At 49.8% G+C, this 12973-nt stretch overlaps 1 protein-coding gene across 13 annotated transcripts in view; it reads right to left on the reverse strand.

Moving 5' to 3' along the window:
• The window catches only part of RPUSD3 (RNA pseudouridine synthase D3), a 29685-nt gene extending 16991 nt beyond the window's left edge, over positions 1-12694 (reverse strand). For 5 of the 13 annotated variants that reach the window (XM_078351617.1, XM_078351615.1, XM_078351616.1 and 2 more), the window contains exons 1-7: positions 12594-12694; positions 12166-12302; positions 10983-11027; positions 10773-10872; positions 9493-9600; positions 9327-9411; positions 8980-9103 (exon numbers count right to left, since the gene is read on the reverse strand). In XM_078351617.1, coding sequence (XP_078207743.1) covers positions 8980-9103; positions 9327-9411; positions 9493-9600; positions 10773-10872; positions 10983-11027; positions 12166-12302; positions 12594-12685 — 691 coding nt within the window. In that variant the 5' untranslated portion in view covers positions 12686-12694. Of the gene's footprint in view, positions 1-6542; positions 7024-7200; positions 7306-7409; positions 7615-7890; positions 8031-8979; positions 9104-9326; positions 9412-9492; positions 9601-10772; positions 10873-10982; positions 11028-12165; positions 12303-12593 lie in introns of those variants that run through there. The other 8 variants (XM_078351614.1, XM_078351612.1, XM_054245922.2 and 5 more) reach the window with 5 other exon arrangements.
• Between the last annotated feature and the right edge of the window lie 279 nt (positions 12695-12973).

Below are 12973 nucleotides of genomic sequence, written 5' to 3' on the forward strand. Positions count from 1 at the left end.
GGTGAAACCGTTTCTACAGAAAACTAGCTGGGCGTGGTGGCACGCACCTGTAGTCCTGACTACTCAGGAGGCTGGGATGGGAGGATTACCTGAGCCTGTGAAGATCAAAACTGGTGAGCCATGATCACTCTGAACCTGGGAGATAGAGTTATAAAAAAAAAAAAAAAGTCTTTGCAGATGTAACTAAGTTTAAGATCTTAGATGAGATAATCCAAACGACCAGTGTGGTGCTTATATTCAATGACAAGTGTCTTTATAAGAAAGCATAAGGGCCAGTGGCTCACTCCTGTAATCCAAGCATTTTGCGAGGCTGAAGTGGGTGGAACACCTGAGGTCACGTGTTGGAGACCAGCCTGGCCAACATGGCGAAACCCTGTCTCTAGTAAAAATACAAAAATTAACTGGGCATGGTGACATTTGCCTGCAATTACAGCTACTCGGGAGGCTGAGGCAGGAGAACAGCTTGAACCTGGAGGGTGGAGGTTGCAATGAGCTGAAATCTCACCACTTCACACCAACCTGGGTGACAGAGACTCCATCTCAAAAAAAAAAAAAAAAAAAAAAAAAAAAATTAGCCCGGTGTGGTGACACATGCCTGTAATCCCAGCAGAACTGCCTGAACCCAGGAGGCAGAGGTTGCAGTGACTGGCGCTGCACTCCACCCTGGGCAACAGAGACGCTCACACACACACATACACACAAAGGAGGCTGAGGTGGGAGAACTGCTTGAGGCCAGGAGTTGGAGGCCAGGGCAACAGAGACTCACACACACACACGGATAAGGAGGCTAAGGTGGGAGAGTTGCTTGAGGCCAGGAATTGGAGACTAGTCTGCCTGGGCAACATACCAAGATCCTACTTTAAAAAATAAGAGTAAGAAGGCTGGGCACAGTGGGCTTCATCCCCAGCATGTTTTGGGGAGGGGGGACAAGGCAGGTGGATTGCTTGAGGCCAGGAGTTCAAGACCAGCCTAGTCAACATAGCAAGACCCCATCTCAATTTTTTTTTTTTTTTGAGACAGGGTTTCAGTCTGTTACCCAGGCTGGAGTGCAGTGGCAAGATCTTGGCTCATTCAACATCCGCCTCCTAAACTCAGATGATCCTCCCACCTCAGTGTCCCAAGCAGCTGGGACTGCAGGCATGTGTCATCATACCTGGCTAATTTTTTTGCATATTTTGTAGAGACAGGGTTTTGCCACTTTACCCAGGTTATCTTGGAATCCTGGGTTCAAGTGACCTGCCCACTTCAGCCTCCCAAAGTGCTGGGATTACATGGGGGTATGAGCCACTGAGTCTGGCCCCCATCTCTATACATTTTTTTTTTGAGATGGAGTTTGACTCTTGTTGCCCAGCCTGGAGTGCAATGGTGCAATCTTGGCTCACTGCAACCTACACTTTCCAGGTTCAAATGATTCTCCTGCCTCAGCCTCTTGAGTAGCTGGGATTACAGGCATGGGCCACCATGCACGGCTAAGTTTTATATTTTTAGTAGAGACAGGGTTTCTCCAGTTTAGTCAGGCTGGTCTCGAACTCCCAACCTCAGGTGATCCACCTGTCTCGGCCTCCCAAAGTGCTGGGATTACCGGCGTGAACCACCACACCCAGACTTTTTTTTTGAGATGGAATCTTGCTCTGTTGCCCAGGCTAAAGTGCAATGGCATGATCTTGGCTCACTGCAACCTCCACCTCCCAGGTTCAAGCAATTCTCCTGCCTCAACCTCCTGAGTGGATGGGAATACAGGTGTGTGCCACCATGCCTGGCTAATTTTGTACTTTTAGTAGAGAAGGGGTTTCATCATGTTGGCCAGGCTGCTCTCGAACTCCTGACCTTGAGATCCATCTCCTCGGCCTCCCAAAGTGTTGGAATTACAGGTGTGAGCCACCATGCCCGGCCTACAATTTTTAAAAGGATTAGCCGGGTGTGGTGTGTGCTTGTAGTCCCAGCTACTCAGGTGAGGCAGGAGTTCAAGGCTGCAGTGAGCTATGCCTGCACCACTACACTCCAGCCTGTGCAACAGAGTGAGACCCTGCCTCAAAAAAAAAAAAAAGTCAGAAGAGCAGACAGACATGAGGAGAAAGCCATGTGAAGATGGAAGCAGGCAGGACACAGTGGTTTAGGTCTCTAATCCCAGTATTTTGGGAGGCAAAGGTGGGCGGATCTCTTGGAGTCAGGAGTTCAAGACCAGCCTGGCCAACATGGTGAAACCCCATCTCTACTAAAAATACAAAAATTAGCCGGGACTGGTGCTGCACACCTGTAATCCCAGCTACTCAGGAGGCTGAGGCAGGAGAATCTCTTGAACCTGGGAGGTGGAGGTTGCAGTGAGCTGAGATTGTGCCACTGTACTCCAACCTGAGCAAGAAGAGCGAGATTTTTGTCTCAAAAAAAAAAAAAAAAAAAAAAACTTAGAAAAATGGAAGCAGAGATTGGTGTGATGCAGCCACAAGCCAAGGGACACCTGGAGCCATCTGAGAATCTGGAAAGGATTCTAACCCTCAAGCCTTCAGAGTGATGTTGTGCTGGGACTTCTGGCCTTTGGAACCAAGAGACTATTAATACACTCATTGTTTTAAGCCACTGGGGCTGTGTTAATGTGTTAATGTGTTAATGGCAGCTCTAGCAAACAAACACACCAGGCCAGACACTCTAATCCGGAAATCCTTGTGTAACTGCACCAGGAGCAGCACTGTGGTAACAGCCAAATGACCTAACTGCTCTATTCCAACTCTGGAATTCAAACCACATGCTATGCAACACAGACGCACTTTACAATCAGGAGCAAGAGCAATCATGAAAGAATATGTACAGTGTGGTTCCAGAAACTTCAAAACCAGGCAAAATGAAATACATTGGTTAGGGAATGCATGTATATGCAGTAAACTTGAAAAGCAAGTAATTCTCCCAAACCAGGGCAGTCATTTCCAACCTCGACTGAACAGAACCCCTTCAGGTAGGATCTTTCTTTTTTTGAGACAGAGTCTCACTCTGTTGCCCAGGCTGGAGTGCAGCAGCACCATCTCAGTTCACTGCAACCTCTGCCTCCCAAGTTTAAGCAATTCTCCTGCCTCAGCCTCCCTAGTAGCTGGGACTACAGGTGCGTGCCACCACGCCCAGCTAATTTTTCGTATTTTTAGCTGAGATGGGATTTCACCGAGTTAGCCAGGATGGTCTTCATCTTCTGATCTTGTGATCCACCCACCTTGGCTTCTCAAAGTGCTGGGATTACAGGCATGAACCACCATGCCTGGCCTCAGGTAGTTTTTTAAAAGATCAGTGGCCGGGTAGCCACCCCAGGCCAAATAAGCCAGAATCTTTGCAGTGCAGAATTGGGGAGTGAAGCTTCCTGAGGGATTCGGGGAGGGGGATTCTAATACAGGGCCAGGGTTGATAATTGCTGCTCTACACAAAAAGGAGAGGGTGCCTTTATTTCATGCACCAAGGGGGGTACTATGGGTACTACTTTATAATTGTATCTCCCTATTCAAAAGTGCCACATCCGTGGACCCAACCAACCACAGATGTAAAAATAAATAAAAAATGATACAACAAAAAATACAAATGAAAACAATACAGTATAACAACTGTTTATATCTCTATATTGCATTAGCTGTGATAAGTAATACAGAAATGATTTAAAGGATGTATGTAGAGTATATGTAAACACTGCCATTTTATTCAAGTGATATGAGCATCCACAGATTTTGGTATCAGATTTTGTTATCCAAAGGGGATCCTGGTACCAATCCTCTATGGACACTGAGGGGATGGTGGTGTTTTGTTTTTTTTTTCTTTGAGATGGAGTTTCATTCTTATCACCCAGGCTGGAGTACAGTGGCACAATCTTGGCTTGCTGCAACCTCTATCTCCTGGATTCAAGGGATTCTCCTGCCTCGGTCTCCTGAGTAGCTGGGATTACAGATGTCCACCACCGCACTGGGCTAATTTTTGTATTTTTAGTAGAAATGGAGTTTCACCATGTTGGCCAGGCTGGTCTCAAACTCCTGACCTCAGGTGATCTGTCCGCCTCGGCCTCCCAAATAGTTGGGATTACAGGCATGAGCCACTATGCCCAGCCTGTGTTTTCTTTTGAGACAGGGTTTCACCCTGTTGCCCAGGATGGAGGGCAGATCACGGCGCACTACAGCCTCAATCTTCTGGGCTCAGGTGATACTCCCACCTCAGCCTCCCGGGTAGCTGGGACTACAGGTGTACACCACTATGCCTGACTAATTTTTTGTAGAGACAAGTTTTCACCATGTTGTCCAAGCTGGTCTTGAATTGCTGGGCTCAACAGATCCTCCCATCTTGGCCTCCCAAAGTGCTGTGATTACAGGCATGAGCCACCACACCCCATGATGGTATCCTTTAAATCACAGAAATGTTTTAGGCATGCTTTGGCATTTGCTATATTGCGTAATTTTTTATTTTTATTTTTGAGATGGAGTCTCACTGTGTCACCCAAGCTGGAGTGCAGTGGTGCAACCTTGTCTCACTGCAGCTGCCATCTCCTGGGTTCAAGCAATTCTCCTACCTCAGCCTCTCAAGTAGCTGGGATTACAGGTGCCTGTCACGACACCCAGCTAATTTTTGCATTTTTAGTAGAGACGAGGTTTCACCACGTTGGCCAGGCTGGTCTCAAACTCCTGATGTCATGATCTACCCACCTCGGCCTCCCAAAGTGTTGGGATTACAAGAGTGAGCCACCATGCCTGGCCCTATTTCACAATTTTTTAAACAAAAAAATCTGACATCTCCACTTATGAGGTTCCTAGAATAGTCAGCTTCATAGAGACAGAAGCAGAATGGTGGCTAACAGGGGCTGGGGGGAGAGGGAATTAGTGTTTAATGGGGACAAAGTTTTATTTTATTTTTGAGGCGGAGTCTCACTGTCGCCCAGGCTGGAGTGCAGCGGCACATGCTGGGTTCACTGTAACCTCTGCCCCCCGGATTCAAGTGACTCTCCTGCCTCAGCCTCCTAACTGGGATTATAGGCACCTGCCACCATACCCAACTAATTTGCATTTTTAGGAGAGACAGGATTTCACTATGTTCACCAGGCTGGTCTCTAACTCCTGACCTCAGGTGATCTGCCTGCCTTGGCCTCCCAAAGTGCTGGGATTATAGGCATGAGCCACCACTTCCAGCCCTGAGATAGTCTCACTATCACTCAGGCTAGAGTGCAATGGCGCCATCTCACAATCACTACAGCCTCCATCTCCCAAGTTCAAGGGATTCTCATGAATCAGCCGCCCTAGTAGCTGCGATTACAGCCCCTACCACTGTGCTTAGCAAATTAAAAATATATATAAATATTTATATATAAAAAATATATATAATATATATAGAGAGAGAGAGACGGAGTTTCGCTTGTTACCCAGGCTGGAGTGCAATGGCGCGATCTCGGCTCACCGCAACCTCTGCCTCCTGGGTTCAGGCAATTCTCCTGCCTCAGCCTCCTGAGTTGCTGGGATTACAGGCACGTGCCACCGTGCCCAGCTAATTTTTTGTATTTTGAGTAGAGACAGGGTTTCACCATGTTGACCAGGATGGTCTCGATCTCTAGACCTCGTGATCCACCCATCTTGGCCTCCCAAAGTGCTGGGATTACAGGCGTGAGCCACCGTGCCCGGCCTAATTTTATATTTTTAATAGAGATAGGGTTTCACCATGTTGGCCAGGCTGGTCTTGAACTGCTGACTTCAAGGGATCTGCCCATCTCAGCCTCCCAAAGTGCTGGGATTACAGACATGAGCCACAGCACCCGGCCAAAGTTTCAGTTTTATCAGATTAGAAAGTTCTGGCCTGGGTGCGGTGGCTCACACCTGTAATCCCAGCACTTTGGGAGGCCAAGGCAGAAGGATTGCCTGAGCTCAGGAGTTCGAGACCAGCCTGGGCAACATGGTGAAACCCTGTCTCTACTAAAATACAATAAATTAGCCGGGCGTGGCAGTGTGCACAAGCTGAGGCAGGAGAATTACAAGAACCTGGGAGGTGGAGGTTGCCACTGCACTCCAGCCAGGGCCAACAGAGCAAGACTCCATCTCAAAAAAAAAAAAAAAAGTTCTGGAGATGGATGGTGGTACTGGTTGCACAACAATGTGAGTACACTAATGCCACAGAACCGTACACTTAAAATGGCTAAAATGGTAAATTTTATTTTAAGACAGGGTCTTATTCTGTGGCCCAGGTTGGAGTGAGGTGGCATGGTGTGATCTCAGCTCACTGTAACTTCTGAATCCCTGGCTCAGGTGATCCTCCCAAGTAGCTGGAACTACAGGCATGCACCACCATGCCCAGCTTATTTTTCTATTTTTAGTAGAGAGAGGGTTTCTCCACGTTGCCCAAGCTGGTCTCAAACTCCCAGGCTCAAGTGATCTGCCCTCCTTGGCCTTCCAAAGTGCTGGGAATACAGGTGTGAGCCACTGCCCCTGGCCAAGATGGTAAGTTTTAGATGTATTTTAACACACACACACACACAAATCTAACATCTCCCAGCCATGATCAGGATGGAAACCACCAAAGAAAAAGACTACGTAGTCAACTCAGCAGAAAGCAAGGTCTGTAATAAACATTTACTTCCTTAGCAAATCCTCAAAACCATAACATGAGGTAGGAACTTTTATTATCACAAGTCCAAAGAGGTCAAGTTACTTGCCCAAATGTCACACAGCAAGCAAGCGTCCAGGATGTGATCTTGGGTTTGTCTGACTGCAGAGCCCAGGATTAAACCTGACTGCATGTTGAGCACTGACCTCATTCTCCTTGGGCCTGGCCGGAGCTCCCACCCTCACTATCTAGTGTGTGTGTGAGGGGTCAGGAACAAAGGGAGGATTATTGTAAGCAGAGCCCAAGGCACTGTAGGGTCCTGGAGAAATAAGGGGGCAGGGGTGCCAGGAGCTCAATAGGGGTGTCCCTGGCCCTGGTGCCTGGGAGGAGGAGCCGATGTAGGTGGAGGTGCAAGGGCATCTGGGCAGCCTGGGAGGGGGTCAGCTGGAGGCGTCTGAGAAGGGCTTCATCCAGGACCTGGAATGGGAGAGCCATGTTGTGTTCAGCCCCACATGTTCCAAGCAGCTGAGTACCCAGCTCTAAGGGAAATGGGAGTAAGGAGTAAGGCAAGTGCTTCCTCCATTCCTCCCTGCTCTGCAGCTGTTAATCATTTCCTCTTTGCACACAGGCGTGGACATTCACACAGGCACTCACACTGCAGCAGAGACTGGCTAAGGGGTCGCCCGATCAGTTTCTTCCTAGGCATAGCTCAACTGAGTTTCCCAGCCCTCTTGCAGCTTGGCGAGACATGAGTGAGCTCTAGACAATGGAACGTACGTGGTAGTATGTATGCCATGAATCTGTAAACCATCATTCTCAGCAAACTGACACAAGAACAGAAAACCAAACGCCGCGTTTTCTCACTCATAAGTGGGTGTTGAACAATGAGAACATATGGACATGGGAACATCACACCCCGGGGTCTGTTGGGGGGTGGGGGGGCTAGGGGAGGGATAGCAGAGGGTGGGGAAATTGGGGAGCGATAACATTAGGAGACATACCTAATGTAGGTGACAGGGGGATGGAGGCAGCAAACCACCATGGCATGTGTATATCTATGTAACAATCCTGCAAGATGTGCACATGTACTCCAGAATTTAAAGTAAAAAAAAAAAATCAGCCACTTCAACTCCCTTATTGAACAGATGGACAGAATGAAGCCCAAGAGAGCAGGTGTTACTTGCCCAAGGCCACACAGCAAGATATGGGTACAGAGAGAGACTTGGGAGCCAAATGGGCTGCCTCCCAGTAGTTGCAAGCTACACAGCTAAGGTCTGGAGATGCTGCCCATGCTCACATCTCCCTCTACCTCCCAGAAAGCAGCAGGCAGGTGGGTTGGAGTACCTGTGTTTGGGGCTTGGTGCTCTCAGCTGGCAGCAGAAATCGCTGGCCCAGGACAGTGCCCACGCGGGCAGAGTACGTGTGGTCCCCAAGCACAGGGCAGAGCTGTAGTACCATGTGCACCTGCAGCTGACTGGAGAACACTGAGCAAGAAAAGAGCCAGGAGAGACGGTGGGCAGCTGCTCCTTCTGTCCGACCAGTATCACCCCTCCCCGTCCTTTGGAAACACCACCTGCCTTTCTCAGACCATATGGTTTCAGTGAGGTTGGTACTATGGCTCCTGCATCCAGAAACGGACACACAACAGGTCAGGATGATCACAGCTGTCCATCTGCCTGGCTGTGGGATCCACTCATGATGAGATGCAACCCCAACTGTTGAAGCCACTGGGCTTAAGGCCTGCTCTTTGCTGCTGGGGTGCTGGCCTGGAGCTGCCTCCTCCAGCTGGGCCTAGTCACATATACCTCTGGGGGCCATTACATGCTCCCCAAGCTGCTGTTGATACCACCACTGTCTCCCCAGCCCCTCGCCTCTCTGAACCAAATACATCTTTTTTTTTTTTGAGATGGAGTTTCACTCTGTCTCCCAGGCTAGAGTACAATGGAGCAATCTTGGTTCACTGCAACCTCCATCTCCTGGGTTCAAGTGATTCTCCTCCCTCAGCCTCCCAAGTAGCTAGGATTACAGGTACATACTACCACCCCCAGCTAATTTTTGTATTTTTAATAGAGATGGGGTTTCACTATGTTAGCCAGGCTGGTCTCGAACTCCTGACCTCAAGTGATCTGTCTGCCTCAGCCTACCAAAGTGCTGGCATTACAGCTACTGTGCCTGGCTCCAGTGCAGTGGTGTGATCTTGGCTCACTGCAACCTCTGCTGCCTGGGTTCAATCGATTCTCCTGCCTCAGCCTCCTGAGGAGCTGGGATTATAGGGGCCTGCCACCACGCCCGGCTAGTTTTTCTAATTTTTGGTAGAGATGGGGTTTCACCATCTTGATGAGGCTGGTCTTGAACTCCTGACCTTGTGATCTACCGGCTACAGCCTCCCAAATCAAGTGCAGTTTTAAAGGCTGGCAGGTGCGCCAGACCTACCTGTAAGCGGCTGCAGCTGGACCAGGGCACAGCCAGAGCCTGTGGCCAACACACGAAAGTGGCTAAGAGTCTTCTTGACACCTTCCAGGATGTCCTTTCGGGATGGGGCCTTCACCAGAACTGACTGTGGTGCCAGCCAAGAGGGAACAAGCATTACATAGGCCTGGCAGCTATACCCAGACCCTCCCTGCTCCCAACAGACTCTGGGCAGGGCCACAGTCTAGGCAGTGGTCACTTGCCTGTTTTAGGGGACAGGAGAGCCAGCCATCCCAAATCCATACCCCTGACTTGTAGGGATACTATATCTAGAAGCATCCCTCCTCTTCCCTGCCCATACCCGGACTCACAAGATTGACCCCATCAATGTGTTCCAGTTTCAGGGCGGTCTGGATCTTCCCCTCAGAAGTAGCTGGGATCCCATTAGTGACAGCACTGAGAAAGGGGCAGGAGGAGATCACATCATGGCTTGCTGGGACCTCCCCACCACCCTAGGAACCTCCCAGCGCCTCTCACCAGTAGGTGGCTGTGGGCCTCTGGGCTCTCCGTGCATGAATGAAGAACTTCTGGAGGCGACTAGTCATCTGGGGACAGCTGGAGAGGAGTACAAGCCCAGAGGTCTCCCTGGAGTAAGGAGACAAATCACACAAGTTAAAGTCCCTTAGACTCACCCACTAAAAAGGAGGCTCTTAGGAAGCAACACGGACCTGCTTCAGGCCAAACACTAACACCAGGACTACCACCTAGACCACTCCTGAGTAACAAGTAAGGTCTCCCCTTGTTTGATATAACAGGACTATGTAGCTTCATGTGGTTCTCATTCTGGCCCAGGCCCCAGGGAGCTCAGCGCCAAATATAACGATTGTCCACCATGTGCCAGAACTCTTCTAGAAATTCTGCATATATTAGCTCTTAAGTTCCCCACAAAAAAGCTCATGAGTTTGTGGAACTACAGAAATATTTCATCTCAAGTACCATCTTTAATTGATGGCAGTTAGAGGAAAGGGTATCATGGATCCACTAGCAATGCCTGCCACAAGTACAGTCATGGAGAAGTGACTGCACATTGAGCATGCGTATTATTTTCTTGATTTTACAATTAGGAGAACTGAGGCTCAGGGAGGGTGTTTTTTTGTTTTTTGAGACAGCGTCTCACTCCGGTTGCTCAGGCCGGAGTACAGTGGCGGGATCTCAACTCACTGCAGCCATCATCATCTAAGCTCAGGTGATTCTTCCACCTCAGCCGCCTGAGTAGCTGGGACTACAGGCATGTGCCACTATGCCCAGCTGGTTTTTATGTTTTTTTTTTTTTTTTTTTTTTTTTAACAGAGACAGGGTTTTCACACATTGCCCAGGCTGGTCTTGAACTCCTGGACTCAAACAATCCTCTCACCTCAGCCTCCCAAATTCCCAACGATTACAGGCGTGAACACTGTGCATGGCCTCAGGGAAGGTTTTGTTGTTTTTCCAGAGATGGGGTCTATTTTGCCCAAGCCGGTCTTGAACTCCTGGGCTTAAGTAATCCTCCTGCCTTGGCCTCCTGAAGTGCTAGGATTACAGGCATAAGTCACTGTGCCCAGCTTCAGGGAGGTGTCATGCTTGGCCTGGTATCACATCGTTTACACTTGAGGATTTGAACCCAGAGCCATCAGCTTCCTCCTCTTCACAGTACTTGTATCCAACTCTAAGATCTCACACCTTCCCAAGGAAAATGTCTCAGCTTATCCCCAAGCAGCTGTTTCCCCAACACAGACGGATGCCTGTACTCCCAGCCTCCTGTCACCCCCACCACTTACTTCCCAGATGCTCGGACAACCTGGAGCTCCCGATCCCCAAGTCCCAGGGACTGGCTCAGCTCTGGCAGCACTGAGAGCAATGTCAGCTCTCCTGGTTTTCCTGGGAAATAGGAAAGAAAAAATACAGGAGGCCAAACCTTCACTTTTCCCATCCTCAGAGACGAGAAACCCCCTTCCACTTCATTCCCTTCCCACATCCCCTGCCCATACCTGTCACTGGAAGACCCTGTGGCTTGTTCAGTGTCACTAGAGGTCCTGAAACATACACATATGAACATCAGCAAAAGCAATGGTAACGCTTTATGCAGCACTCAGTTTCCAGAGCACTTTCTCCAATATCTTCGCACTTGGCCTTATGATGACTCTCAGACGTGAGTTAACCTCACCCAAACTGAACTGCGTTCTGTTCCTCTGCCACCTCAGAGCCTTGGCACTTGCTGTTTCCTCTGTCCCCAAATTTCCCAGGTCTGTCTCCTTATCATCCTGGCTCAAAAGTCACAACATGGAGAAGTCCAAATCTCCAATCTAATGTCTGTTCTCCTCCTACTGTTCCTCATAATCATAAAACCCTGTTTTATGATTATGCACAGCACTGATCACTAGTAACTTGTTCATTTATTTTCTGACATCTATTTCTCCCCTGAGAGTAGGAACCACATCTATCCTTTTCAGCACTCTATAGCCTGCCTAGAACAGTGCCTGGAACATAGCATATGTTCAAGAAATAGTTAAGAAATAAATCACTGAACAGAGACTAAGGTTCAGAGAAATTCAGTCATTTTCCTAAAGCCACACAGCAAGCTGATCACAGAGCCTGGATACATCTGACTCCAAAGCCTGTGTTTTGTGTATCAATAAACAATTTTTTTTTGAGACGGAGTTTTGCTCTTGTTGCCCAAGCTGGAGTGCAGTGGCATGATCTCGGCTCACTGCAACCTCTGCCATCCAGGTTCAAGTGGTTCTCCTGCCTCAGCCTCCAGAGTAGCCGCGAGTATAAGCGGACACCCAGCTAATTTTGTGTAGTTTTAGCAGAGACGGGGTTTCACCATGTTGACCAGGCTGGTCTTGAACTCCTGACCTCAGGTGATCCGCCCGCGTCGGCCTCCTAAAGTGCTGGGATTACAGGCGTGAGCCACAGCGGCCAATAAACAATAATCTAGTACAGCAACTCCCATTACTGAGCGCTGCTAGGTGCAAGGCTCCCTAGTAATTTGCATCCTCTCCCCACTCTTATCCCCACTTCGTCATGGCAATTGGGGTAGGAGCGGGGAGAGGGTGCAAATTGCGTGGCTCGTCCCAGCTCATGCTGCTAGCGGGAGGCAGAAGCAGGGCTGATCCTGTGGCTTCCTTGGAGAGCTCGATCGCACCCGCGGGAATCCCCCTCACCCCTCACCTTTCCGGTCCACCACGGCTGTCCGCAGCGCATCAACCAACTCCTCCCGACTGAGGTTCTTTGACAGCAGCCCCGGGAAGGGCTGGTCCCCGAGGGGCCCCGACCGTTGGCGGGAGCCTCTGGGTTGGTTCTGATTTCTGGAAAAGGTGGGAGAAGCAACGGGAATCTTTCGGTCCCGAAGTGCCGCCCATTCCTATGTCTGCACGACTCTTCCCAAATCCTGTGGCCTCTGACAAATGCCTCAGATGTCTGGGCTGACCTTCTGGAAAATTCAGGTACGACCGGTCCCACTCCATAGCCGAGGGCACTGAGGCTCAGAGAGGCCAAGGGGGCTGTTTTCAGGTAACATCTAACGGATCCAGATCCAGCACATGCCCTCCCCCTGCCCCAGCCTTCGTCCCGCAAGAGGGAGGGGGGTCCTTAATCACCGGGCTTCGGTGCCAAAGCCTGCGTCCTCGAGCGCTGCGCGGACAGTTAGGCGCCGCCGCCACACCCAGCCCGAAACACGGCGGCCATCCATCTCCCGAACAAGGACAGCGCGCTTGTGCGTCCGGAGACGCAGCGTCACGCTCCCACCAGCGCGCTGATTGGTCAGTTTGAGTGTCAATCGGAATGGTGACCAGGCGGGACTCAGAGCCAGAGTAGGCGGGGCTTTGCCTCCGCCTAGGGAGGAAAGGCAGAAATGAGTCCTACTGCTTTTGGGGAGAGCGCGGGAGCGCATGAATTAGATCTGTTCAGAAAACCTGTCTTAGTACAAAACCTGAAACCGCCTTTGCAAAAGTTATAATAGAAAATTTTGACAACGAAA

This window comes from Callithrix jacchus, chromosome 15 (genome assembly GCF_049354715.1).
Source record: "Callithrix jacchus isolate 240 chromosome 15, calJac240_pri, whole genome shotgun sequence".
Taxonomy (NCBI): domain Eukaryota; kingdom Metazoa; phylum Chordata; class Mammalia; order Primates; family Cebidae; genus Callithrix; species Callithrix jacchus.